The sequence below is a fragment of the Beauveria bassiana genome, assembly GCF_000280675.1.
Source record: "Beauveria bassiana ARSEF 2860 unplaced genomic scaffold BBA_S00013, whole genome shotgun sequence".
NCBI classification, from domain to species: domain Eukaryota; kingdom Fungi; phylum Ascomycota; class Sordariomycetes; order Hypocreales; family Cordycipitaceae; genus Beauveria; species Beauveria bassiana.
Window position 1 is genome coordinate 152000 of NW_007930848.1, and position 26402 is coordinate 178401.

The window sequence follows — 26402 nt, forward strand, 5'->3', positions numbered from 1 at the left end:
ATGGCGCTTCTCCCAAAACTGCAAGTGATTAAGAATGCGGAATGTATTAAAGGGTGTATAATATATGAGCTGTATCGAAGAGGCGCCAAAACGAAAGTTGCGAGACCGACTTGATGATATCCAATGCCGACGTTTGTAGCCACCTTTGAGTTGCACTCTAGAAAAGTTCGCTTCGCCCAAGCGTTTATTAAGAAGCGGGAGAGTCGGTATCCATATTAACGTGACAAGCAAATGATTAGTCTACTCGGATGGTGTCTCGAGGTCCGAGATAAAGGTGGCTTCGCTGAAGATGTGGCCTTTCTCGGTAATTTCTTTGTCGCCGACCTTGAGCTTGAGCGTAGCCTCGACGGAATACTGCATCAATTGTCAAAACGATTGCCCCCACAGCTATTTCAGCAAAGACTCAACGTACCTGGTAGATATAAGGCTTGGTTCCAACGGCACCAGCCACGATACGCTTGACAAACGCAGGGACCTCGGCCATGACGTCGACACGGTCGATGCGCTTCCCGAGCGCAGCGTCAATCTCGGCCTCGACGGGGTTGCCGTCCTTGTCCTTGACGTGCCAGGCAAATGTGGCCTTGGTCGGGGCGGGCCAGCCGCTCTCCGGATCGGTCTCGATGGCGGTGTGGTTGACGGTGCTGCCGCAGCCTGCGCCGACGATCGCGCCGTCGACCGCGACGCCGCCGACGTTGACGACGGTGCAGCCGTACGAGGGCGGGGTGGTGAACTGCATCATGACGGCCGAGTGGCTGGGGCCCTGGAAGTTGAGGAAGCTCCAGCGGGCTGCGGCGTGGTGCGGCTTCATGCCCTGCAGGGCGTAGATGTAGAGCCCGCGGCCGGCAAAGTCGACGGGGCCGTCGGCCGTGGTGATGGTGCCCTCGACGGCGCAGCGCGGCCAAAAGGCGTGGCGCATCCAGCCCCAGGGCTCCTTGGGATCGGTTCCGTAGCTGCTGGTGCCCGTCGTGCCGGCCTGGAAGCCCGGTGCCGTCTTGGTGACTTTGATGTTGACAATGGCGCGCTCGTCGTTGAGGCTCTTGATGGTGTAGGAGTTGCCGTCGGCGGACAGCTCGAGGGCGCAGTCGTCGGCGTAAAAGGACCCCTTGTCCTCGCTAATTTCAAAGTTGTTTAGCGGCGTCGAGGACCACAGGTGAGGCATTGACGGGTCGGTGGAAAAGATTTTCGAGTTGAACTGGCACGTCTTGCGGATACCACTGTTTTTGGGTAGTGACGAAGTGTTAGTTGGGCGCAAGATTGGGGCGGACGAGGCCGGGCGCTTGTTGAGCTTTTCTCTCGACTTACGCAACGTTGCTGTAGATGACCTGCGCCATGCCGACTCTGCCTTGGTCGGAGAAGAAGTAAAAGGTCTGCGTCTCGACATTGGTCCACTCCATCTCTTTCCACTTCAGATCGTCGCGGCCGATTTCGGTATAGGGAGTCGCCTTGGCCTCCTCAGCCACCGATCGGATGGCCGAGGGGCCGTAAATGGGCTCTTGCGTGCCGGCGACATTGGCGATCCTGCAGGCAGAGTTGTGATGGCGGTTAGCAGCGTTTCTCGTCGGCGGCAAGGCAAGGTACTTGGAGAGCACAAGAGCTTCACAGGAGGGGCAAGACGTGGGGAGAGGCGCAAGACGGCGACTTACTGTTGCTGAACCCAGTTGAACATGATTGGTCTGTAGGCTAATAATCACAGGCAAAAAAAGAGGTAGAAGCAGGATATCAGGTGCGCGTGAGGAAAAAAGAGGTGGTTGAAGAGAGGAAGAGAAGTTCCTCTTGGCAAAATCCCCGATCGACCCATTCGGTAATAGCCGCTGGACTTTCACACCGCTGGAGCTGGGAAGCCTGGAGGGGCAGCCCAAGAAGAAGTGGGCGCTGGTGGGGTGGGGGATATGGTATTTGGGCGCAACAGAGAGCTCTGGGACTCTCGGAAGCGTGGGGTTTGGGCATTTGGCTATGGCAAAGGGTAACTTTTGTACTGCTTTGCTGGTTGGGCTGTATCAAACTCTTTGGGTCATCTTGGATGACGTTTTCGTCAATGCTGGGCAAACTGTAAAGGCTGCTTACCTGTGCAGCTTGCAGTGACGTAGCGGAGCTATCATGCAGTGTTTTGTTGTAAGGACTTGTAAGTTGTCTGCTCCACCAGCCTATGGGTTTAAACCTCGTTTGATGTGTAGCCACAGGTTTTATAATGATGATGGCACGGCAGGCCCGGACCTAGAAGAAATCACAAAATAGGATCAAATGCCAGCAAAAACACAAAATTTTGACAGACACTGACCCCCAACGTCCAGCTCATAAACCTGCAAACCTGGATTCGACGCCCATGAGCCGGGTTGAAATTTGCACTGGTTCTCCAGGGTAGGCAATTCTCATCGACGGAAATTAGCCCCACGTCTTCACTGGGCTATTTAGGTAGCGCCACCCAATGAGGCGCGCGATGCAGCGCTTGGTTTCCAACCACTTGTAGGTACTTGTAATCTGTACCCTTCAAAAGTCTTTCTGCCCAGACCGGTTTTCCAGCTGCCACCCGACGGCTTCTGTCCATGCAAAGCTCACCTCTTTCGCGCTTGCTCCTTGTGCAACCTCTGATCCCTATTAATACAGACCTGTCTTTTTCGTCAGAGCCCGTCTTCCTTTGGCTGCCCTGACCCTGCACGCTTTTCCATCCTCTCTTGCGACCACTTCTTTTACCGCCCCATTGCCTCTCGACTTGTAGCTTTGCGACAGCCAACTGCGCGCAAATCTACCGACCGATCCCGACTGCGTGTGCATATTTGACCAGTTCACTGTGCTGCCTGTGCGGCCATACATAAGTCGAGTACAAGATCTGACTTCTGTTCCCTCAACGTCTCTTGCGGCCGCCAAGGTGACTACTCCAACAAACTTCGAAACCGAAGCTTGCGCCTGCTTAGCTGCTCGTCCCCAACACCAACAACATGGAAAGCGAAACGCAAGTACTACATGCAAATGCGGCAGACGGTATTTCAAGACCTAGTTCGACGCCTACGCCAGAGTCAACATCGTTGGCTCACCAACCCTTTGCCAATCTCGCGTCGTTGGCCACGAGCACTGCCAGCGGCACGACAACAACACCCCTGGTATCAAGGTACGTTCGGCCCGGCCCATTGCCTACAAAAAGTTACTTGCGCATGGACACATTCCCGCAGCTGTCCTGCTCGCCGACGTGGCATATCACTCCTCGCGATAACACGACGCGATTACAAGTGCGCTGACCGTCTATCTTTAGAGATGTTTTAATGCACCAGCCTCCGCCTGCTGTGCACATGGAAGGCTCTCCTGCAGCTACTAGCGGCGGACCGGGAGGCATGGTAAGTTTTTATCTTTTCTTTACATCTGATACGTTCTATTCCCGTCTCTATCTGTCCTGTCGCATCCTGGCAATCAAGACGCCTATCCCCTTTATCGCTATCGCGTTCCCGAGAGCCAGAAAACTTTCACCCCTGCCGGGCCAATCAGCGTTGTCTAAATGGAGACTGCTTATGGCTTTTTCGGTGGATACGGCACAATCACGTGCTCCACTCCCGACTCGTTCTCGCGCTAGGCCGCGAACAAACCGATAAGACACTGAGCTAGTCCTCGTTGGGCCAGATAGCCAATATGACCCAACGGTGGATCAGATTTTTTTTCTGGTTATCTGGCTTATCAGTGACGGCGCAAGAGACAACTTCTTCCTATCCAGCCCGCCTTATCGTGATCCTACTAGTATATCAATATACTATATCGGGCCTGCATTCTCCTATCGCGACCACAGAATCGCAGACACAAACCGACACGATGATGGCAACTAACGCTTCCTCGCAGCCTACTTGTCAGAACTGCGGCACTTCACGGACACCTCTATGGCGTCGCGACGAGTTTGGCTCAGTCCTCTGCAACGCATGTGGTCTCTTTCTTAAGCTGCATGGCCGTCCGCGCCCTGCCTCTTTAAAGACGGATGTCATAAAGAGCCGTAATCGCGTCAAGACTATGCGCCCCGATCTGGTATCAAAGAAAAAGGTATGCGCGGACTCCAAAACTGATGCGCCGACGCCGTGGTACTAATTAGCTCTTGCAGCAGCAAGCCCATGGCTTCGCAACGGTCGGCGACACGAACGGTGTTGAGCATGCCGCAGCTCAAGCAGCCGAGGCCATGCGCCGCTCCAAAGTCAACGGCACCGACGGACTCGACTCGTCGCTCTCTAGGAATGGCACCCCCTCGATGTACAACAGCTCCCTCTCGTCCTTTATGGTGGATGATGCGACGTATCAGCAGGCCGTTTCTGGCTACAATGGCGAAGTTCATAATGGCTCGTCACTGAATGGAGACCGCGCCTCTGACGGACCTCAATCACAAGAGCAGCTCATTGCCCTCAACTCGAGCCTCAAGACCCGAGTCAGCGAGCTAGAAGTAATCAACGAGCTCTTCCGCGGTAGACTTAGCCAGTTGGAGCAACAAGAGGCAGCTGCTAGGCACGGACAGGAACTGGCCGACGCTGAGCAGAGTCAACTGCGCACGCAACTGGAAACCACGCAGCTCAATGAAGCGCAGCTTCACGAGCAGTTGGAGGACAGTCACAGACGCGAAAACAATTTGAAGCGTCGCCTGGACGAATTGGAGCTGGAACTCAAGGCGGCACAGGAAGCGGCCGGTGAAGAGCCAAAGCGCCCGGCCAAAAAAGCTCGCGTGGAGCCGCCCGCTGCAGAGCCTACAAGCGAGTCCGCGGACGAGGTTGTCTCGGATGCTACTGAAGAGCCGAGTGCAAGTGCCGAAGAAGAGACAAGCGAAGAGTCTACGATAAAGCCCGAAGCTATCGAGACTGTCGAAGCTTCCGCGTGAGGATAATCATGTCTCAATACCTCTCTGCTCTGTGCCGACATGTTACGCCCAGAAAGCAGACCATCGTTGCGCACTGATGGACGCTGACATGTCACCCCCGCCTCTTTTGTTTTACTAGTGCAATTGTTTTCTTTGCTTTGGCGGCTTTACCGAGAGCGCGCGACTACAAGTTGGCGTACTCTCATGCATAAAGCCAGTGTTTTACTATAGCGAAAATATGCGGGAATTCTTTGGCGTCCGGGAAAGGTGGACTAGATACCATGATAATGACTTTGTCCGACGGAAATGAAAACGGACAGCCCAGGCGGACAAAAAGAAAGTCAAACTAAGCTCGGCGAGGTTTAGTTGGCATTGGCTAGAAAAGGAGTATGGATTGATGGGTGTTTTTGTGTTTTTGTTTCTCGTTCAACCAGGGCCGACTTGCGATGATGATATGGCAAAGGCTTCGAATAATATGAAAAGATGGTTTACACTTTCTCACAGTGTACGCAATGTTATAGACTAGTGTCGACACTTTAATGCAACGACGTGCGATGGATGATGCGGGTGCCGGGCGCCCATTAACGATGATGCATTTGATCGGCTAACGTTAGTGTACGTGAGACTCTGCTCACTTCTCACTGAGGTTTCAGTGTTTTCTTGCATTCACCTCGCCATCACGTGCAGAGCCTGGCACGTTGCTTGCCCCTCTCAGTCATCTCTTGCCTTTAATCATTTTTTAAACAAGGCGAATATCTTGATATGTTCCATCTGCAGCGCAATTCTCCTTTCCGAATCCGCGACTTTTAGCTAGGCACATACAAAAAACCCACTGGCTCATTCCTCGATCTGTCAAGAGAACCCCATCCACATTTTCATCTCAGCTTTACCCCGTCCGTCTCGATCGGCACTGAATAAGTCCCGCTTTACAACATCAAAACACGACGTGAAAAGGAGAAAACGCGCAAGATGAATAGATTTTCCGGATCGCAGACAATGCGCGGAGGTCCGCATCAGCTCAGAAAGGGCGTCGCCGGCAAGACGCTTGGCGCGCGACGCTCACGGTAAGAATCAACAGAAGCGCCCGTGGCTATTTAGCAGTTGACTAACATGGCAAATGGCTGTAGGAAAATCCTCAAAGACGCGATCAAAGGCATCAGTACGTGTTTTTTCCCTCTCTACTTCTTCATGGAAATCGCCCATCGGTTTTCAAGGGCTTCTGTGGCTAATCATGATGACCTACTATAGCCCGACCAGCAATACGGTATGTTTCTACCATTTCCGTAGAGGCAAAGGAAAACCCAAGCAGAGCGGTCACTAACTCGGTAAACTGCGTAGACGTCTTGCCCGTCGCGGAGGCGTCAAACGAATGTCTGGCACCATCTATGATGAGACGCGCAAAGTCATCAAGGAGCATCTCACTCAGGTAAGCCGTGTGCTCCCCCCCCCCCTTTCGAGCAAAGAAGAAAATAAACATGGAACATGGGCTGACTGATGAAAACAAACCATCAGATTCTCAGGAATTGCTGCATCTACGTGGAATACAGAAATGCCAAAACGGTCACTGTTCATGACGTGAGAATTAACCTACTCCCATTGTTTCTTTTTCGAATCTTTGGCTAACGTGATCTGGCTGTAGGTCCTCTTCTCGTTGCGCAAAATGGGCAGAACCTTGTACGGATTCGATCCTGCAATGAACCAGGCGGCTGCAGAGAAATTGCGTCGCAACAAGCAAGTCGCGCTTCGCCGTTAAGCAAAAGGAGCTTGTGGAGGATGAGATGATGGAAAATACCCAATCATTTGCACAACATGTTATATAAAGAAAATGTACGAACAAAGGGCTCGGAATGGACATAAAGGGCGGCCAAAGGTTTGGTCATGTGCGAATAGATATACTCGCTGAATCATTGCTTTTCTGGACAGCCTGTCGTACTGGAATATGAAGAATCAAATCATGAGGTCTTTGAACTTTACCAAGAGCCTCATTACTCGCCTTGTAATAAATGCAGGCGTTTGACTCTATTTCATAATGGACGAAAGTGTCGGCCTGTGCATGGTCTTGAAGTGCTTGTAGTAGGCTCCTGTTCTCTTTACCGGCGCGTCCTCGACGGCAGGAACTTGAACGCGCAACATCATCCATCGTGGCCACTCAGTAGCTACGCTAATCATGTTTCTGGAAGTTGGCTTGAGAAGACTATTCACGCGCCCTTTTCTATCCCGCTTTCATCATTTTTTTCGCCTGTATACAGCAGCGATGACTAAATAGCCTGACTGACGACGCTTATTAGCGGCGTAGCTAATCTGGAATATGATGCATTCGTTTGCTGCTGTGCATGTGAAAGCTAATGGATAGATGATCAAGATGAAGAATAGCTGCTGCGAAACAATTACATGACCCTCATCAAGTTGACAGACCGAACTATGACTGACGTTGACCACCCACTCTGCGCAACTCAGTAATGCCGTCTCTTAATCGAAACCATCATCGCATTGCCGTCACTGGGCAAAAAAAGAAAAAAAAAAGAAAACCTTATCTTAGAAAGTCTTCCAATGAACCCTACCATAGCCAAACGAGCCCTCATGCTTGGTGGCGCAGCGTGAGCAAGTCAGTTCATGAGGAGGAATCTCCTCTGGCCCTTTTGGCCCATTCGCTAAAACATTTGCCATGAATGGCGCCGAGTGAATACCTGCGTGCAGCGCATTGTGCACTAGATCATCCAGACCAGATTGCTTTCCACATCCATTGCATGTAGAGCGTTCCCGATTCATAATGGTGCCCTTGACAGCCAATTCCGTAGCTAGTTAGCTCTCGCAAAATTAGCCCGAGGAGCGTCAAAATGCAAGAGGCGCTTCTATATTTTCTAAAAAAATTTTACCGTCAACGTTGAGCAAGTTGGCTATGTGAGCGCGCTCGGTGTCAGTGAGAGCCCAGTGATAGGCCTTGCCGCCATTGTTGGCTGTGACAATCTCGGACACTAATAGTGGTTCGTCCATGGAGAGATGATGCCGGGGCACGTTGGTGAAGTCCATAGCTATGAACTTGTAAACTTTGAGAGCTTACTAGGAAATAATCCTAATTTTTGCGTATGCTTTTTATAATAGAAATAATGACAAATGAAACATGAGGGATAGAAGTTAGACTCAATGATGGCAAAAGCTGTCTGGGTTGCGACGGGCAGAATATGCCGAGGCCGGCTGCTTTTTATACCCATCTTGTCTGCTACAAAGGCAAGCATCACCCGTTACGGTACATTGAGTCTTGGTCATGCAAGCTCTAGCAACGTGACCGAGCCTGGTTCAGCTGCGGCATGGCGTTATATTGGTCTCACTTCAGTTTGGTTGTCTTCAGCGCGACCAGCCTCCTCTCTTCTAATTGAATCGGCACAATAGCTCAAGTGAAAAACGGGCTGCGGATCGCCCTCATCATCAGAACCATCGGAGCGCCATTCGCCGAGCTCATGTTTAAGAAGAGCAATGGCATACATTGACTGGCCCACAAAGTGTCGGACGCAATATTGGTATCACAACTGGGCTACGTCTCTTTTACACACTCAACAGCACAGAGCAGGAGTCAGACTCTACGAGCCACTTGCCGCGCACGCAGCTCCGGGGAATGAATATCTGTTCAGCACAAGGAACATCCATCACACGTAAAGCTGGCATTTTGATTGGGGGCTATTCTGAGACCGTTTCACAGAGGTCAGGTGCTCAACTTGTAGCTGACAGGTAGCTAAAGTTGTCATTGGCGAAACCACACTTCTCCATACTTGCAAAGTATACCTGCCCGCAGCCACTTTGAAACGCGGCAAAAATAAGCCATGAATGGCTGGAGCATGGTCGCAGTGTGTACAACGTTGACTCAATGGGACCTTCACTTTTGGCGTGTCATACATAGCAAACATGCTACAGAAAGCTCTGAGACTTGCAGCAGTTGGCCCTGGTCGACAGAGTAAATCATTGCAAATGTAATCACCGAATCTACGTGCTGATTCATGATAGAATGCTGCAGCTCTCTAATCATATCTTTAAGAAGACAACTGACTCATCTAAGCCCAGTTGGCGGACGGGCGATACACAGCCAATGCTGCAGAAATTTTGAATTCAATCTTGAAGCTTTATCGCTTTGTAGGGCATTGCTAACTTTGGCGAGATTCGCAAACATGTGCGCAAGGTATGCAGAAATCTACGATTCTCAAGATTAGCTCACTTCGTTACATACGACCCTTGGTATCTTGAGATTGAAGTTTCAATTAATAACCATTCATTGTACCAGACCTTTTCTGGGTTCACGGCCAATCTTTGCCCAGGAAGAGCGCGGTTGCTAGAGAGACCGCATTAAAATACAAGTCTGGCAACTCAGAAATTACTGGCTATTTAAACCCAGTGCTTCTTTTCCTCTGTCAAGCAGCGATGGCTTCTGATTGCCCGTGTTGCCCTTGTTGCCCATGCTGCCCATGCTGCCCATGCTGCCCATGCTGCCCATCTTGCCTTTATTAGGGTCTGGGGCACTTTCGTTTGATCCAGTGCTCTGCTGAGAGCTAATGCTCTCCCTCTTATCTCTTTCCTAAAAGCCATTTATTAGTGTTTATTAATTAGAAGGAAGTCATGGATCATGATAATACCTGCTGCATGCGGTCTTCGGCATCAACGAGGTCATGAGCCTCGAGGGCCGCTTCGTCAGTGATACCACTCATGATTTTTGCTGAATTGTGTTGACTTGGGTGTTTTTTGTGGTAAAGAAAAGATTTGGTTTCCTTCTCACATTTCTTTTTCAGCTGTATGCCTATATAGGCGCAAGAGGCACGTGGTGGCGAATATGGTCTCAATCGTAGCATCACCTCGTCGTCCTAGGTGCGCATGCTTGCCGTCATCTCTACGTCACTGCTTTTGACCAACAATCTTGCCTTTTTACAAAGAATAAAATCGACTGGAATGTTATGTACACCAAAGTAGTACGTCAGACACCGCAAAGCCATTTTCGCTGGCAAGATTGGAAAGGAAGGGCAATAGTAGACGACGACAACTGCGCCACTAGGAGACGCAGCAGGTGGAGGTAGTAAGTGGATCGCGAGTAATAAACAGCGGCTTAAGAAAAAGAAGAAAAAATCTCTAGGCGATGGTGTAGAAAAGAAGAGAGCCGGGAGCTGATCAAGGCAACAGCTGAGCCAGAGGCGAGCCCTCGGTCGACGAGAACTGGAAAGGCAGGCAACAGGAACACGGCGAACGACTAGGAGGCGGGCGTCAATATGTGACATTGAACAAGCAAAGAACAGTTGACCATATGAGCAGGCATGAAAACATATGACGAAACGAAGACCACGGTCGGCACTGTCTTTCATGTTGGCATTGGAGGGCCTGGACCATACCGCTGGTCTCGACCATCAAACTAGTTCATTATCGCAGAATCCACGCATAGCGTGTAATTATGTTGGCAACTTCATTTGGGCGTAAAACAACATATATTCATTCCAACTTCAATCGACTGGTATAGGACCGCGTTCGGGTCGCTCACCGCAAATGCAGTTCGGCAATCGGTGTACTTGGTGGTGCGTCACCAAAATCCTTCTGCGGCCCTTGCAAACTTTACCTGTTGAAGCGTATAAAATCGTATTCGACTACACATGTCGATAAATAGTAGAGAATGATCAAGAAATAAATTCCTAGCTGGGGAGTATAAAGCCTAAGCAAACCTGACTTGTGTGTGCCATGTAGCCGTGTGTAAGTGAACCCGCTGCAAAATGCTAACCCCGACTCTATAGTCTTGCGCCATGGAAACATGCTCTATGCCATCGAGGTCAACGATCTGTGTGTGATGAAGGATGATTTCCAAGGTCTTTCGAGTGCACCACACGGGGGGGGGGCAGAACGCCGACCTGCCGCCTCTTTCCCCGCAGAATATGCCGACGTAACATGGCCCGAGCCCTGCGCCGCACATACGAGGTACATCATCCGGAACGCTGACTTACATCTAGAGAACTCATTTGAGCTTCTGTTTAATACCGAGGTGCGAGAGACGCTCAACCAGGCCAGGGTGGCTGTGGTGGTAGCAGGCGTATAGGTAATCATTATGGACTCCCCCAAGATTCTGAGCCTGGAGCGATATCAAGGCACGCGCAAGTTCATGACCCTGTCCTGAGTCTTTTGCAAACCGGTCGGCAGTAAATTCAAATCCACGGCAGACAGCATTGTGGAGCAGCTGCAAAAGTGAGTTGACTGGCAGAAGCACCTTGTAGAACAGAACGAATCCCGCAATGAGAGGCGTATCCGAATGAAAGCCGAAAGAGTGGTAGAGATCGGAACGGCCAGCAAAGGCTGCAAAAGAGAGGAATATTACAAAGAGATTCACCTACATGGGGTTAGTATGACTGCGACCCCATGCCGACAAAGAAGGGATTTCAATATAATACCTGTTGGATGAGGAAGAGTTTGCTACTGTGTTGATACTTCCAATGACCGAGCTCATGGGTTATAATTGCTAGAATCTCATTGGTGCTTGCTTTTTGAAAGAGCGTGTCCTGCACCACAATCTGCATCTGCCAAGGAAAACCGTAGAAGTATGCATTGGAGTGTGCGCTTCGCTTGCTGTCGTCGGAAACATACATGCGGTGCAATGGGAATCCCACCTTGGCGGCCAGAGCTTGGACTTGATGAACAAGGCGGCTTTCCTCTGACAGTGGCCGCAACGAGATGAACAGCGGCGTGAACAAGATGGGGTCCAACGTGATGACGAGTGCCTGGACGGCCGCCGCTCCGAGCCAGACATACAAGGCAAAGTGCTTTCCTGTCCTGGCGGTGATTTCGAGGAAGAGGGCCAAGGATGGGGCGAGTATAGCGGAATTCAAGGCCTGAATCTTGATGAAATCACAAAAGAATAGACCTGGTGTTTGCCTATTGAAGCCAAACACATCTTCCACAACAAAAGTGTCGTATATCCGGAAAGGAAGATATACACAATCAGAAAACCACATGTAACAAAGAGCGAAAAGGATGGAGCGGTTGGTGTTGGTGGCGACAGCCAGAGTTGATCCGTCGAGTAGGCTGCCGGTAGTATTCCACAACCATGGCAGCGCATCAAAGTATATGATCATCGCATTGATAAATTGCCCCCATAAACCGCGAGCAAGACTCAATCTAGCCTTGGCTTGCTTGTATGAATGGGACTTGGTAACGGTATCCTGATCAAGCTTGTCGGCGAGTAGGGGAGGCACCTTAGTCTCTCGAAGGGCGCGCATCTGGCGCAAGGTAAGCCATGATTCAAAGACAAAGTGGCAAAAAGAGATTAGCAAGACAAGAGCTTTCCATGGAACAGTCATTGTCACATGTAGTTCACGTTGTCCAAGATGGTAGGTAATCAAGTATCCCAAAGGGATAGAAGTCAGAGTAAGAGGGGCTCTTATAGAGAAAAAAGGCTGCCAACTACTCATTTTCAATGGCCAATTATAAGCGCACCTGGGCGAATTACGTAAAAACGCGTGTTGGCTGTGTAAATGCAATCCTACCAGTTGTGGGTTTGCTATAAAAGGTTGAGCGCCTACTATAGCACTGCGTGCATCTGCTGCCGCTGCGCCTGGTGTGGTTTCATTACCCGCCTCTATTGAGCGTCAATTGCGTAGCAAGCAGCGCGTATATCTGATGTGGTAGGTAATACCAGTGCCGCGCCCTGCCCACAATATATTATACATGTGAACGAAGTGGTAGACGGAGAAGCATGGGCAAGAGCAGAAAGCGTCTCTTTTGTTGGCCAACTTGTTTACATGCTATTCAATTCTCCGAAGGATCGCCGACATACAGCCGAAATGTGTGGCTGTTATTGACCTTACGAGCAGCTACGAATAGCTCTGCAGGATTTTCGGCTAGTCGAAGCCGAACGCTTGTGCGCGTGTTGGGATGTATATCCCTTTGCATAGTTTCTACGTCTGCTCTTTCGTCAACGTCGTTCCTTTATTGGAGCGGGGGAAATTATTCGATATTGGCTGGCTGTCACTCCTACAGATGTGCGGCGGATATTTGTAGCGGGCGACAGCGGTGCTTCCCGCCTAGCACATATTCGGGAATCCGGGAGTAGCAGAGAGTGGTACTCGGTTTATCCAAGTCAAAGATGGAACAGTTGCTCGCAGCCGTAGTGACCCCTGCGATTTCAGGATATTTCCGCAGACCATTCAAGTGCTCCGATTAACAGCGGCGTGACCGAGTGACGGCGCTCTACTAGTCTGACACAAGCATCTCCAAGTCTCCATCATGCCTTTGCAAGACGAATAAACACTTTTCCGGACTCGGTGATGGCACAGTAATCGCATATCTCATAGACTCAGGGCGGTATCGCTGGTAATCAAGTGCAGCATGTCCTTCAGCTTAAAATATAGTTCAGAGCTAGAGGAGGAACAAGTGCTTTGAAGTGTGGACAGAGGCCAGGAGCTAACAAGGCCCATTGCTTGCGGTCGAAATAAAGCTTGCGTAACGGCGTACCGCTTGTTGGGTCAGCGTCTCATAGCGAACGACATGCTTGATAATGAGTCAAGTACATTCTTGGTGATCTCTTAGTTCACTTTCTCATTAAGTTGGTAAAATCAATGAATCATCTTGGAATTACGTCGGTCCCGACCCGCTCGGCACCAAGCCGCGACGGTTATTCCATGCTATGCTGGGTATCATGCAGTATCCAAAATTCTGCGCGTCATGTATAAAAAAAAACAAAAAAAAAATCATATCCAAATTGCTCCGACGTATACTTATTTTCTCTTCTTTCTCGTCGCAGACCACTGGCCTACAGCCGTGCGCAGCGCCTTGTCGGCGCCAGCCTCGACCTTATGAAAGAAGCTGTGAAACATGTTGTGGAAGATGAGCCGGCTGTGGGCGTGGTTCTTGACAAAGCCGACATCGGCATCCTTTCCGCAGCGGTCTCTGGTGATGCGGACCGCCTCCTGGAGCAGCTCCTTGCCGACGCCGCGGCCGCGGGCCTTGCGGCGGACGGCCCAGGCGCGGATGAGGCCGCGCCCGCCCTTGAAGGAAAGGCTGCGTGTGCGACGACGGCCGCCGGAGGGACCGAGCTTGGGGCTGAGGCGCAGGACAAGGACCCCGGCGAGCTTCTTGTCCTTGCCGCGGGCACCGACCATGATATCGCGGTCGGGGCCCTCCTCATCGAGCCAGACGCGGTTCACATCTTTGGCAAAGGTTTTGTAGGGGCGGGCAAGGAACCATATCAGGAAGATGTAGATGAATACAGAGCCGTAGGTGCAGAAGGCAGTGATTTTGAAGTGGCCCGGGATGGTGTAGCGCGTGTAGTATATGACGGAGAGTAGGGTGGTAAAGGGCACGAGGCAGCTCGGGTGCGACATGACGGTGACGGTGGCGGGGGTGCGCATGCCGGCGACAGTCTCAGCGAGAAGCTCGAGACCCTCTCTCTGCTCATCTGGGGTCCGAAGCAGGTCAAGCGAAAGCTCAGGGATGTCGTCGAGGGGCACGAGATCGGGTGTGACGTCGGAGCTCGATGGTGGCTTGGGTGTAGTGGTGAGAGAAGCAGTGGTGGCGGGCGAGACAATGTATTCGGAATGGATCGAGCCGACGGGAGCGCTAATTGGGTCGAACTGAGGCGTGTTCGCGGGCGAGCCCATCGTGGAAGAGCTCAGGGCGAGGTTGGCTCGTAGGAAAGTGAAGAAGGCTGGAGCCATGTTAGTCGATTGGCGCGGAGAGAGAGGGACCCGGTGTACAGCTTTGGCCGAAAGCAAAAGAATTGCGTTAAAAAGACATACCGGTACTACATTTGAGACCTCTGACAACATTGATCCCGTCAACGTTATAGCAGACCTTGCATTCGCGCAGGTCGAGCTCGCGGACCCTTGGGGTCCCTCTGTCATCCATGGTGGGCGTGTAGCTGTCGAGAATGCAGTAGCCGGGACCTCGCGAAAGAAAAAGAGGGAGCCAGATCGAAAGATATGAATGAGGTGGGGCATAGATTAAAACGATTATATGAGCGTTGTTATCGACAGGGTGTCGGGAGGTCCGAGGCGAGAGAGAGGGCGGAAGCGAGACGGTAGGAGGATGTTTTGTCTGGAGCGATTCGAAACAAGGGTATCATCAACTGCAAGAGAGGCGAGCCAGTAGTAGCAGGTAACTGGGGCAACACAGCAAGAAAAGCGAAGAGATGGGTATAATAGTCGTCGTGAAAGCAAAAAAGAATAGAAACAGAAATAGCAGAAGATGAAGATGAAAAAGAAAAAAAAAGCCAAGTTGAGCGTTGAGATGGTTGGCTGGTTGAAAATGTGTGGTCGGGTGCGGGCAAACAGAGAGGGAAAAAAAAAAGTGGTCAACTGTCAAGCACAAGCTTATTTTTCTTCTTGGTGCAGTCACAGGCTGGCCAACGTCAAACGAGGCAAACGCCGAAACACTGGCTGACGCGCAACGGACCAGACGGGGATAAGATCGTATCAATACGTGTACAGATTAACCCGAGAAGCAAGCTTTTTGACTAAACGTCAACCAAGGGCAAATGGTTGGCTGGTTTAACTGTTGCTGCAATGCACAGGGCTTGGTCTCGTGCGTGTCGTCGCCGAGGAGGGGAAGCCGGGCCTTTTCAAAGACCATGTGCACAGGCAACGAAGTCGGGCCTACGAACCAAAGGTCTACGAATCAGAATATAACGGAAGAAAAGAGACAGAAAGTAAAAGTGTGCGTCCTTTATCCGTACGAGTTGGGTGGCTTGTTGCTCGGGCGTCTACCAACGATTCGTTGGGCCCGGGTTGATGATGCACACACGACACGGAGCAAGTGGCTTTTTTTAGTTGGGCCGTTGTTTCTCTTTGCCAACACGGCACGGGAGGGAGGAGTAAATTATACAACTGAGCTGCATAATAACTACTGTACCCCATTCCCGAAGACCCTTATTAACTCTTGGTTGCGTCGCTTACCAGTAATAACTGACAGTTGACAGGTGAACAAGCGGTGGCGTCACTTTGGTGGGCTTTTCAGTGGACTTTTTCGGTGGAGGCTGGGGGAGGTGTTTGGCAGAGAGTTGAGAGGCTGAGAGGTAAGTATTACTGACAATCGACAATGGCACAAGTTGAAGTTGGTCTGCTGTGCAAAAGATAACAGCTTTGAAAATCATGTGCTACAATCTGACATGACCAAGATAAAAGATATATATATCTCAACCGATATCTGGTATTGTCCACGTCGCGCGTGTGCTGCACCTGCATCGGCCGTGACCGCCACTACCTTATCCGTTGGCTGGCATTACTCGCCTGCCCCCCCTCGAGCAACACGCACAGGCTCCCGTTGTCCATTCACACATCTGCCGCTGAAATCTCTTGCGTATGCCATCTGATTACCGACCTTTCCGTGATAGCACAACATCCATGTGGATGCCGATCAAACTTTGCTTCGAGCGATCAGCATGGGTAAGCTCAGCCAACTCTCGACCTAAATAGCGATTCGTTCCACAAGGCCGCGCCATCACTGTTTCAAAAGAACCCCCTCGTAAAACAAGGGCTGCCGTGCTTTGCATCAGCCTTATAGCTTTGTTTGAGAGTCTCACTATGAACTGCAATTTTTGTCACTTGATCAACTTCAGTAGTAGTTACTTTAGGATAAGGATAGACCTTACTGGCCAGGCTGCAGGTCATCGTCACGTTGGCCAAGCATCTGCAGTGGGCGATTTAAATGTGCGAATTAATAAGCCGTTTTCGTTATAAAAGTGGCGATGACTCGGGGCGTTCCTTAGTCTATTTCACATTCCACTGTATACCAGGGAAAGAAAGGTCCAGACCGCGGTGGCTGAGGGATGCGGGATCGCGCGCGAGAGGGAAGAGTGCTTTTTCACATTGAACCTGTTTCATGTTGTAACTTTAAATCATTGACTGCCGTACTCGAGACGCCCCAGAAAGCGCGTATTCAAGTAGCAAAAACAGCAACAGAAATCAATGTTAGCACAAAGTTAGAACTATTAGCTTGTAGTGAGGAAACCCCAGAGCAGAGATGATGGATCGCCTTGAGAGCGGCCCTAATGGCTACGCTACGGCTTTCACCAATAGACCAAGCTCCCGTCCCCAGCTCCATTTTCAACCATACAGGGCCAACCAAATACAACCGCTTGTCGCCGTGCGATTTCGATCCTCGTGGACCCATCGATATACTGATAGCAGCGCAATGATTTAGCCTCACCCGCCCATGAATTATCAGGGCTACTGATTTATCACGAGTAGTGCTTGGGCTCACTGATGAAAGTCGTGAAGAGGCCAGTCTGTAGAGGATGATAAACGGATGTAATGATTAGGTTATAAGGCGTCGAAAACCGTCGAAAACGGTGTGGATCCCGCATTCTTGCAGCGACACAGCTCAGGTCATACCTACCCACAGTTGATTCAAACAAGACTCTACACCTTGCCATGAATCGGAGTCATTGCAGAGCTCTGATTCGGTTAGGGTGGCAATCTGAATCATGCTTTGTGTCTGGAGGCAATTGATATTTCCACGGCCAGCAACACTGTTGCTACGGCGTGGCCGCACCGCTCGGCGCAATATGGCTTCGTCGCGCCCCTTGCCCGATGACCACCTTCCCCAAGGGCCCGGGACACATTCAGAAGACCCCTCCCAAGGCTAGTACAACCATGGAGTCTAAAGCTAAGCGCTCGTAGGGGCCTTTGCTGACGCTACGCTTTAGACCACAGCCTTTATTCTTATACTAGTGAGGAGATGGCTTCATCGGGACGCACTTCAGCGAAACTCTCGTCATATTAAGTTCGACTTCTCAGCACTCTGTGATAAGGCAATTCGCGCTTGCCCAGGAGCGACCAAGGTCATCAAACATGAAAAGCGAGAAGGCGGTTTTAACAAAGTCTTTATCTTGACAATGAACAATGGCTCCTACGTCGTGGCGAGATTGCCAACTAGCATTGCTGGCCCACCGGGATTAACGACCAATTCAGAAGTCGCAACGGTGACATATCGTAGGCTTGATCCACACGTCACGACCCTTACATATTCAGTCACAATACTCACTAATCTGTGCTTTGTTTCATACAGTGCAAACCAAAACTGAGCTTCCAATACCGAAAATACTAGACTGGAACGACGATGCCTCAAATCCAGTAGGCGCAGAGTATATCATCCAGGAGCATGCGAAGGGTGTTCAGCTACCCCAGATATGGCCAACGATGGATTCATTACAACATATGCGGTGCACAAAGACGCTTTCTCTGGCAATGAAAAAGATGGCATCCTTGAATTTTCCAGCCTACGGCAGTCTCTACTTCTCGAATGCGCCAATAGAGTCGAACTTGAAGATTCCCTTGGATCATGAATACTGTATCGGACCGAACTGCAATTCAGTCTTATGGAACCAAAATCCCGGTGAACCCGAACTCTACGGCCGCCCCAGCACCAACTGCGGTCCCTGTGAGTTCGAGATAGTCTACCCTCTCTCACCCGCAGCGCTGACAGAAAACGGTAACATGTAGGGGAAAATCTTACAAGCTATTGTCAAGGCTTGATTGAGACTGGCTTCTCGCGTTTGCCCAAGAAACCCATCACCCATTCTCTCCCTCACCAAGGGTCCGTTGAAGAACATGTGCGTTTAATCAAAGCCAGCCAACAAGTGATGCGGATGTTGGTTGAAGACACACGGGTGCAGGGCGCTGCTGCTCCTACCCTACTCCATCCCGATTTCCACATGAGGAATATCTTCGTGTCAGCCGACGATCCTACCATAATTACTGGCCTGATAGACTGGCAATCAACAAGCGTTGAGCCTGCGTTTATTTATGCCAACGAGACGCCTGATTTCGCTGCACCTCCCGAGGAACCAGAGGAAGAAATGCCGGAGAGCGGCCTGTCGGAACAAAAGTCACCGGAGATGCGGGAGCGAGAGCGGAAAGATGCTTTGATCTGCTATCAGACATACGATGTGTACATGAAGGGGCTCATTCCCAAGGTGCTCGATGCAAGACGACTCGACTCGTCTCTGTTTCGAGTCTTTCACTATTGTCACACGTCCTGGAGGGACAGTGCTGCAGCATTTCACCAAGAATTAATCGAGCTTTCTGCTCGCTGGACAGAGTTAGGGCTGCAGGGCGCGTGCCCCTTTTCTGCGACTGAACAGGAACTGAAGGAGCATGCTCAAAACTACGAGGATTTTGAGACGGTTCAAAGACTTAAATCATGGTTAAGATCTGCGCTCTATACAGACTCGGACGGGTGGGTTTCCAACGCTCAGTGGGAGGCTGCAAAAGATGCGCATCGCGCAGTGTACGACCAATGGATAGAGACGGCTAGAGAACTCGAGTCGGATAGCGAGGGCTTGACAGTGGAAAAGGCGGACAAGCTGTGGCCATTTGACGCGAGATGACAAAGGAATTGGCTTTTCAAATTGCATATTTGCTGTTTGATAGAAGACTGCCACGATACGTAGCGTATTACCTATAGACTTTAGAATGCGCAAGGTGAAAGCTCCCTTGGGCGTACAAGCAGTCGCTGAGGTGTATACGTGTGGAGGAAATGATCTCATCACACTCACTTCGGCTGCCGTGCTGTCTCGTGCCTCTCCTTGTGTTTGAGACAATTTCACGTCCGAGAAACTAAGCCGAAGTAATTCGAAAGTAGACCTGGGTACAAAGATCACGAAGGAAGGTAGTAGTTTGTATACAAGGAAGACTGTTGGGATAGGCCCCGCGATCATGGCCGACTAGCGGCAGCGGCCAAAAACTAGTTGGGCTGAGGATACAAGGCGGGCGGGGTAAGACCTGGCGCATAGCGCTCGTGCGTATGACGTTTCGCCTTGTTCCGTCACCCTGTGCGTCCCTCTATAAACAAGGTTTGTCACGCCTTGTTTGGCTACTGTGACGGACATGACGGCGCTACATGGTGCTTCTCGCCGATACAGTACGCAGACCGGCCGTCAATCAAAGGGGCAATGTATGAGCTGCATTGCTCTCTGAACGGAGGGAGAGTGAAGATGACGAGGTCAGCATGACGACCGTTTGAAAGCCAAATCGGGGATATAACTACAGGATTATTCCCGTCTTCAGTTGGTCTCAGGGATGTCAGGGCCTGATGCCTGCTTCTCGAACTGGATCCATGACTAGTAGGTACGCTGGACTTGGCTCTCGACCAATTACCATCCCCGCAAATAATATTGTGAGCAAGGTTGATGTTTCCTAATAATTTATATCTTGCCGGCCATCAGTTCTAAAGCTGTGCGAGAAGGTGTGTATTCTCGTAGATGTACTCTTTAAATCGCTCGTGGGACAAGTAGCAACTATCCCATCGACGGGCTTGGCTTCTGCTTTATTATTAGGAACTATCTCAGGTGGGGTTATAAAAGTTGAAACTACCATATACTGAGTCGTGCTATAACAGGGTAAACATCGTAGAAACGTTTCTCAATTTAGGCCCATTTGCACTACACATGCGCCCGATTTTTCAACGTCACAGCTCATCTTTGTCCCCTCGGCTGTGTCGCCCGCCTATCACCAGCTGGAGTCTCTACGTGGCATCATCTGCTAGTTCGGATCTGCATCTCGCCATGACGCACCCACCGCACATCACCCAGAGCAGCATCCACTTCAAGTGGTCGCGCAATCTGGCGCCCGCTCTTACCGTGTCCTCGGGCGACGAGGTGACGTTTGACCTGCGCGATGGCGGCAATAATCAGATTACGCCCGAAAACCAGGCCACCATCCTCGGCAACCTCGACTTTGGCACCATGGACCCCGGCTTCGGCCCCGTGGCCGTCGAGGGCGCCGAGCCCGGCGACGTGCTCCGCGTCGACATTCTCGAGCTCCAGCCCGGCGCGTACGGCTGGACCGCCATCATTCCCGGCTTTGGCCTGCTGAGCGACGAGTTCCCCGAGGCGTCGCTCAAGATTTGGGACCTCGGCCGCGCCGCCGAGCAAGGGTACGCCGAGTTCAAGAGGGGCATCCGCATCCCCTTTAGGCCCTTTCTCGGCGTCATGGGCCTGGCGCCGCCCACCGACGAGCCGCTGTCCACGATCCCGCCCTACGACTGGGGCGGCAACATGGACTGCAAGCACCTGACCGAGGGCGCCACCCTGTACCTGCCCGTGCAGACCGCCGGAGCGCTCTTTAGCTGCGGCGACGGCCACGCCGCGCAGGGCGACGGCGAGGTCTGCGGCACGGCGATTGAAACGCCGATGCGCGCGCGTCTGCGCTTCACCCTCGAAAAGGACAGGCCGTGGGTGCGGTCGCCGCACTTTGTCACGCGGCGGGGGGTGCAGCCGTACGCGGACCGCGGGCAAGAGTACGCCGTCATGGGTATAGATCCCGACTTGCGCGAGGCGGCCCGCAAGGCGGTGCGCGCGGCGATTGAGTGGCTCGGCGCGGAAAAGGGCCTGGAGAGGGCCGAGGCGTACATGCTGTGCTCGGTGGCGGGCGACTTGAAGATTGCGCAGGCGGTCGACATGCCGCACTATGGCGTCGTCTGTACGATTCCGCTCGGCATCTTTGTGGGATGAGTAGAGAGGATGGATGGCTTGGTCAAAACTTGATAGGTTGCTGGTGTAAACAGATGACAGACAACAAGGCAGTGAGTCAGAATGAGCCTACATGAAGCAGTATATTGGTAATATATAATTCTGAATCTTTGCAAAAGTTCTTACATTCACCCGCACTTGATACTAGGCTAAGCACTTATGGGCTGGCCATACTCTAACATCGTTCCATTCGAAAGCCTTTGCAACTCAAAAAATTCAGACTATATTCGGGATATAGTAATTCAATGTCAGCGCAGCCAGAGCCCATAGCAGTCTTCGGATATCCTTTCTTGCGATGTATTTCGCATGCGCCTTCTGTCGGGCATGTGATGTGTTTTAACGCAAGTTGGGCATCTGCCCCGCCGTAGACACATGTGGCTATGCAGTCATCAAAAACGTCCTGAAGCCGACTTCTCATCCTTTCCAACTAGCACCAACAAGAACACGAGTCCCAAAAATAGATCCAAACATGAAAGTCACGGCCGTGAGTCTGTTTTTTAGCATGCAATTCCTTGCTGCGGCGTCGTCGTGTTCCCTTCGCTCGCGCTAACCAAGTGGGCTATATACAACGCGCAGCTCTACATCTATCCAGTCAAGGGACTCTGCGGCATCCGTCTCGACACGACAGAAGTTGGAGGCCAAGGACTGCAATATGATCGTACATTCATGGTGTGCCGCTTGGGCGCCGATGGAGAGTTGATCAAAGTGCAAATGTCGGAGCATGCCGAATGCGCTCTCTTTCAGCAAGATATTGTCAACCATCATATCCGCGTCAGATATGTCCGCCCAAAGGAGCCCGTGACGGGATACCACGAGCTTCAAGACACGGTGCTGGAGTTTCCAGTCGAACCCGAAACGGACGGGCTCGAGAGAGCTGACATGAATCTTCACCAGAGCCGCGTTCTGGCATATCGCATGGGCCAGAAATATGACGACTGGTTCACGGCCTGCTTCGGGTTCGAGACGACGCTTCTCTACATTGGCCAGCAGCGCCGTCCCATCCTCGGCACCTTTTCCCCGCGCAATCCCCCGCCGGAGGAGCCCGCGCCGCAAAAGGGCTGGCTCTCATCCCTCTCCGGCTACGTCGCCGGGAGGCGAGAGGAGGAGGATCCCGACTGGCTCACCTTTACCGATTGCGCGCCGCTGCTCATCGCCACCGAGGCGTCGCTGCGCAGCGTGCGGGCGCGCGTCGCGAGCGGCGAGGTGGACATGATGAAATTTCGGCCCAACATTGTCGTCGACGGCGAGGCGGAGTGGGACGAGGACTTTTGGGCGGCGCTGTCCATCAACGGCGCGCCGGCGCTACTCCTCACCAAGCTCTGCAACCGCTGCACCTCGCTCAACGTGGACTATGCAAAGGGCCGCTACGGGGCTCCCGGCGAGGAGCAAGGGACCATACTCAAGGTGCTGATGAGGGACCGCCGCGTCGATGCGGGCTCGCCGTACGCGCCGGCGTTTGGGCGCTACGGCTTCCTGGACGACGGCGTGGAGAGGCTGCGCGTCGCGGTGGGCGACGACGTGGCCGTGACGAGGCGCACGGAGGAGCGGCCGCGCTGGGACTGGCCGATGAAACCCAAGAAGGACGACCCTGGCAGATATTACCGCTACGCGTGAAAAAGGGCTGGGGCTGCGGAAGCTTATGATGTTGGGTTGAATCTTTGTCTTCAAACGCAATGGGTTTCCCTTGCTCAACACATGCTCATGTTAGATACCAATGATGACTTTGTTTTGCAAGCAGGGGGGCACTCGTGACAAAGTGATTCCATGTTGCCAGCATTCGAGCACCGGTGCCGTGGCTTCACTGTCGGCGCGCCGAAATAGCATTCACGCTCGACGCTGTAATCCATCACCTTCTACAACGTGATACGCGAAGCTCACTTTAAAAAACCCATGTCAATTTGCCAATGGGATCATGCCTTAATTCTGCAGTCCAATCCTCCTCCAAAAAAAAAAAAGAGACTGGCGAGAATGACTTACCAGCAATGACATGACACAACAAGCACGTTTGCCATGTCTCATTTCCTCCCCATTCCCCCCGCTCTCGTAGAAAATCGACCTGAGGGGTGCCCTTTGAAGCCCCGTGATTTGCTGGTGCGACATTCTAGAAATGGCTATTCACGAGAAAATCAGGCAGACTGGAACGACTTCCCATTGGTTTCGGCCGCAGGGTTAGAGGTAGGGGGGGGGGACGACCCAGGCACCACCACATCAAAATCGCAACAATCGCCCAGTTGAGATGTGCGTTTAGGCGGGTGCTACAAAAAAGGGGAGAGCAGCAAAACAGAGTTGCGTCACCCGTAATAGTCTACATAGATGAGGGGGAAAAGGGGTCGGGAGAGGGGGGGAGGAATGTTGTATGCTCTGTCCGCTTGGTAGACGTGTTGATGGCAAGGACCATGTGTGGTGGGAGCCTGGCAAACAAGCATGATGTGTGCGATGGTCTTTGGATCCGTCAAGCCTCTTGTGTTGCCCAGCCACCCCCTCTTCTAGAGTCCTTCTAGAAGGTTGGTGAGGGGCAGATACAAGCCGATTGTCTCAGATTGTGCGTAGGGCGTTTCTGCCGTTTTACCCCAGCCCGTGCAACATGCCAGTGTATAGTATGTTTGAGCTATGCGAGGAATTTAAACACGAGGCACTTGCAAAATCCGCAGAGATTCGAACAAGCAATCTCGTTTATTGAGCTGGAGCAAGCAGAGCGGCTCGAGCCATGGCTTGTGTTTGCAGATCAATGCTAAATAACCCAATCTATCATTTCTATGTCAAACATGAGACCCTGCGTGGGCCTGACTGTAGCAAAAGCTAAGCTCTATAAAAAATCTGAGCCCATGTCTCAGAAAACAAAACAAGCGCCAATTGATAGACCAAATAACAGAAAACTGAGGAGACCCTGCACTATCCAGCTCGAAGCAACTACCAGGACGGAGTAGGGTATAGGGCCATCTGAGACAATAGCAACGAGCGCAAAGACCCAAGCTCTTGGCCCGGCATAAAGTATATATCAGCACGGTGTGTATGACTTTTGTATATGGTTGGTAGTGGTTTGACCATTCATATCGGCCTGCAAGGGCAGAGTCTCAGGCGTTGTCGGTGCACATGCGGCAGAGATGCAGCTTGCAGTATGCGCACTCATAGATCATATAGCTGGGACCAGAGCGGCAAAAGTGGCAGATCCATTGCATCAATGTGCTGTCTGATTTGATCAGAGTGAAAGAGTGTAGGCACGAGACAGACATGGCGTCGAGTAAAGGTCTTGCTAGATTGTAGAGCGAACGGAGGCTGGAATTTTTCGATAGTCAGAGTAGGGGGTATCAATGGCGCAAGCAGTGCAGAATTGTTTGCAAGTCGAGGAAATTGCTAGTCACGACCACGGATGGATTGACTTGGCTTGCTCTTTATAGTCGGACTCAGGCGTCGACAGTTGATCGTGCGAGAAGGTTTTCACGGCGTTTGTCACCGGAGAAATCGGCCGTCAACGGCGTGAAGGCATGCGACACAACAGGATATCAACGAGGTGAAACAAGTCTGATATCGAGTAAACGAAAAAAAAAAAAAAACAGGGTTCCCGAGCAGTATGTGGCCGTGGCGCAACAAAAGTTCGGAAGAAATACTGACGTAGGCTGCAAGGCGCGAGAACAGTGCGTCGTGGTTCAAGTTACCAATAAGCCAACTGACCAGGTCTTGTAATACTGTTTTGATCGCAGAACTCGGCTGGAGAGGAGGTGTGCAAGCAATCGCTCAATGGTGGCGGCGAAAAAGAGATGCAGGTCGCCGGATCAGGAAGTCGAGGTTAATTGTGCGAGTATAGGTCTGGTACGTGAGGAAGGCCCGGGCGAGGTGAGGCGGTTCTTGTATAGTTTTGCTCGGGACAAGCTCTGGCACGAGGTCGAGAGGCTGAAGCAGGCAGAGGCAGCCTTGCCTTGAACGAGGAAACTTGTTCACCGCACCGCATGGATGGGCGAGATAAAAGGATATCCTAAAGAGGCCAGACGGCCGGCCATGGTCCCGGAAACGTGGCTATGAGTGGGTTGCAAGAGTGTGTGCACTAGTGAGTGGAAGTGGTGGCCCCTGGTGGTGGCAGCTTGGATGGTTGGATGGTCGGATGCTTGGCTTGCTTAATTGGGAATCATTCTTGCCATTGCGACGGGAACTTGAAAGGTATGGATTGGCACATACCTTACTGGGCATCCGGGGGGCCGCCGAAACTTTGTCCGCGCAGGGCAATTTGGGTAGCAACCATGGCAAAATGGCAAGCTAGTTCGTCGACCGCGGAACTGTGGGCGTGCTGAAGTCGTGTTTGACCATCCTTGCATCTTGTTTTATTACCCTTGCGACGGCCCACAGTGGATGGGAAAATAAATCGACAGCGGTACCATGGTGAGTCTTGGCTTTTGGCTGATGATGGCGTACGTCAGACTCTCTGGAACGAGAACGAGGTGGAGAGGGACCAATAGACGCTGTGAGCCAGGCTCGAAGCTGGCTGATGTGATATTGTGTAGCGATGCCTGTTCGCAGGTTACGCCCCCAAGCGAAGCAGGCAAGGCGAGCGCCATTGTCAGCTAGCTAGTCCCGGATGAAAAGGAAGGCGTTGATGATGGCATGATGGCATGATGGCATGATGGATCCGAGCAATCCGTTGTGGCCACCGGTGTGTGAGGAAGCCGTTGGCTCACCAGCTGACAGGCAGGGAGGCTGGCCAGCTGGCAGATTGGCTGCGAACGCCTGCGAGCACCTGCGTTGCAACTCGCATGACGGACAGAAAGAAGCGGGCGAGCAGGGTTTAGCTACCAGTAGTTTAGCTACCCAGGTACGGATTACAGAGTTGTTTACTGGCAATTTCGTGGGGCCAGAGTGGCAGGCAAGGAGGGGCTGCCGGGCTGGTGCAGATGCCAGCCCACCGCCAGCTGGCAGCACCTGGTCGCTTGTCTGTCCCTCGCGTTTGTCGACGCTCGCTCGCTTTGTCCCTCTGCATCATCATCTCCAAGACAAAAAGAATAGCAATCAAATCATACATCACGCCTCGCAGTACATACGTGTACACTTGCCATGCCATCTCGCTGGCCGGTCGATTCTTCGTGTACAAGACAAGCAATGCCCCCGGCTTCTCAT

The 26402-nt window shown here is 51.8% G+C and overlaps 10 protein-coding genes across 10 annotated transcripts; 5 read left to right on the forward strand and 5 right to left on the reverse strand.

The window, feature by feature from the left end:
* Nucleotides 1-240: 240 nt before the first annotated feature.
* On the reverse strand, nt 241-1666 carry BBA_05162 (survival factor 1; the record flags this gene model as incomplete). Its single annotated transcript, XM_008600259.1, has 4 exons — nt 241-354; nt 413-1214; nt 1303-1518; nt 1644-1666. 4 exons carry the CDS (start codon nt 1664-1666, stop codon nt 241-243), a joined length of 1155 nt encoding a protein of 384 aa, XP_008598481.1.
* A 1270-nt stretch (nt 1667-2936) lies between these two features.
* Nucleotides 2937-4837, forward strand: BBA_05163 (GATA transcription factor AreB; the record flags this gene model as incomplete). The annotated part of the gene is made up of 4 exons (XM_008600260.1): nt 2937-3106; nt 3248-3329; nt 3781-4017; nt 4076-4837. 4 exons carry the CDS (start codon nt 2937-2939, stop codon nt 4835-4837), a joined length of 1251 nt encoding a protein of 416 aa, XP_008598482.1.
* A 975-nt stretch (nt 4838-5812) lies between these two features.
* BBA_05164 (histone H4) lies at nt 5813-6569 on the forward strand (the record flags this gene model as incomplete). The annotated part of the gene is made up of 6 exons (XM_008600261.1): nt 5813-5880; nt 5944-5975; nt 6065-6080; nt 6155-6242; nt 6329-6391; nt 6456-6569. The coding sequence occupies 6 exons, from the start codon at nt 5813-5815 to the stop codon at nt 6567-6569; spliced, it is 381 nt and encodes a 126-aa protein (XP_008598483.1).
* A 782-nt stretch (nt 6570-7351) lies between these two features.
* Nucleotides 7352-7846, reverse strand: BBA_05165 (RBP protein; the record flags this gene model as incomplete). The annotated part of the gene is made up of 2 exons (XM_008600262.1): nt 7352-7614; nt 7693-7846. 2 exons carry the CDS (start codon nt 7844-7846, stop codon nt 7352-7354), a joined length of 417 nt encoding a protein of 138 aa, XP_008598484.1.
* A 1333-nt stretch (nt 7847-9179) lies between these two features.
* On the reverse strand, nt 9180-9510 carry BBA_05166 (uncharacterized protein; the record flags this gene model as incomplete). The annotated part of the gene is made up of 2 exons (XM_008600263.1): nt 9180-9380; nt 9439-9510. 2 exons carry the CDS (start codon nt 9508-9510, stop codon nt 9180-9182), a joined length of 273 nt encoding a protein of 90 aa, XP_008598485.1.
* Nucleotides 9511-10793: 1283 nt separating this feature from the next.
* BBA_05167 (peptidase family M48) lies at nt 10794-12129 on the reverse strand (the record flags this gene model as incomplete). Its single annotated transcript, XM_008600264.1, has 2 exons — nt 10794-11162; nt 11224-12129. The coding sequence occupies 2 exons, from the start codon at nt 12127-12129 to the stop codon at nt 10794-10796; spliced, it is 1275 nt and encodes a 424-aa protein (XP_008598486.1).
* A 1416-nt stretch (nt 12130-13545) lies between these two features.
* Nucleotides 13546-14674, reverse strand: BBA_05168 (Acyl-CoA N-acyltransferase; the record flags this gene model as incomplete). Its single annotated transcript, XM_008600265.1, has 2 exons — nt 13546-14474; nt 14566-14674. 2 exons carry the CDS (start codon nt 14672-14674, stop codon nt 13546-13548), a joined length of 1038 nt encoding a protein of 345 aa, XP_008598487.1.
* Nucleotides 14675-18021: 3347 nt separating this feature from the next.
* On the forward strand, nt 18022-19154 carry BBA_05169 (serine/threonine protein kinase; the record flags this gene model as incomplete). Its single annotated transcript, XM_008600266.1, has 3 exons — nt 18022-18205; nt 18268-18377; nt 18441-19154. The coding sequence occupies 3 exons, from the start codon at nt 18022-18024 to the stop codon at nt 19152-19154; spliced, it is 1008 nt and encodes a 335-aa protein (XP_008598488.1).
* A 1176-nt stretch (nt 19155-20330) lies between these two features.
* On the forward strand, nt 20331-21278 carry BBA_05170 (acetamidase/formamidase family protein; the record flags this gene model as incomplete). The annotated part of the gene is made up of 1 exon (XM_008600267.1): nt 20331-21278. One exon carries the CDS (start codon nt 20331-20333, stop codon nt 21276-21278), a length of 948 nt encoding a protein of 315 aa, XP_008598489.1.
* A 487-nt stretch (nt 21279-21765) lies between these two features.
* BBA_05171 (MOSC domain-containing protein) lies at nt 21766-22910 on the forward strand (the record flags this gene model as incomplete). Its single annotated transcript, XM_008600268.1, has 2 exons — nt 21766-21780; nt 21873-22910. The coding sequence occupies 2 exons, from the start codon at nt 21766-21768 to the stop codon at nt 22908-22910; spliced, it is 1053 nt and encodes a 350-aa protein (XP_008598490.1).
* Nucleotides 22911-26402: the final 3492 nt, after the last annotated feature.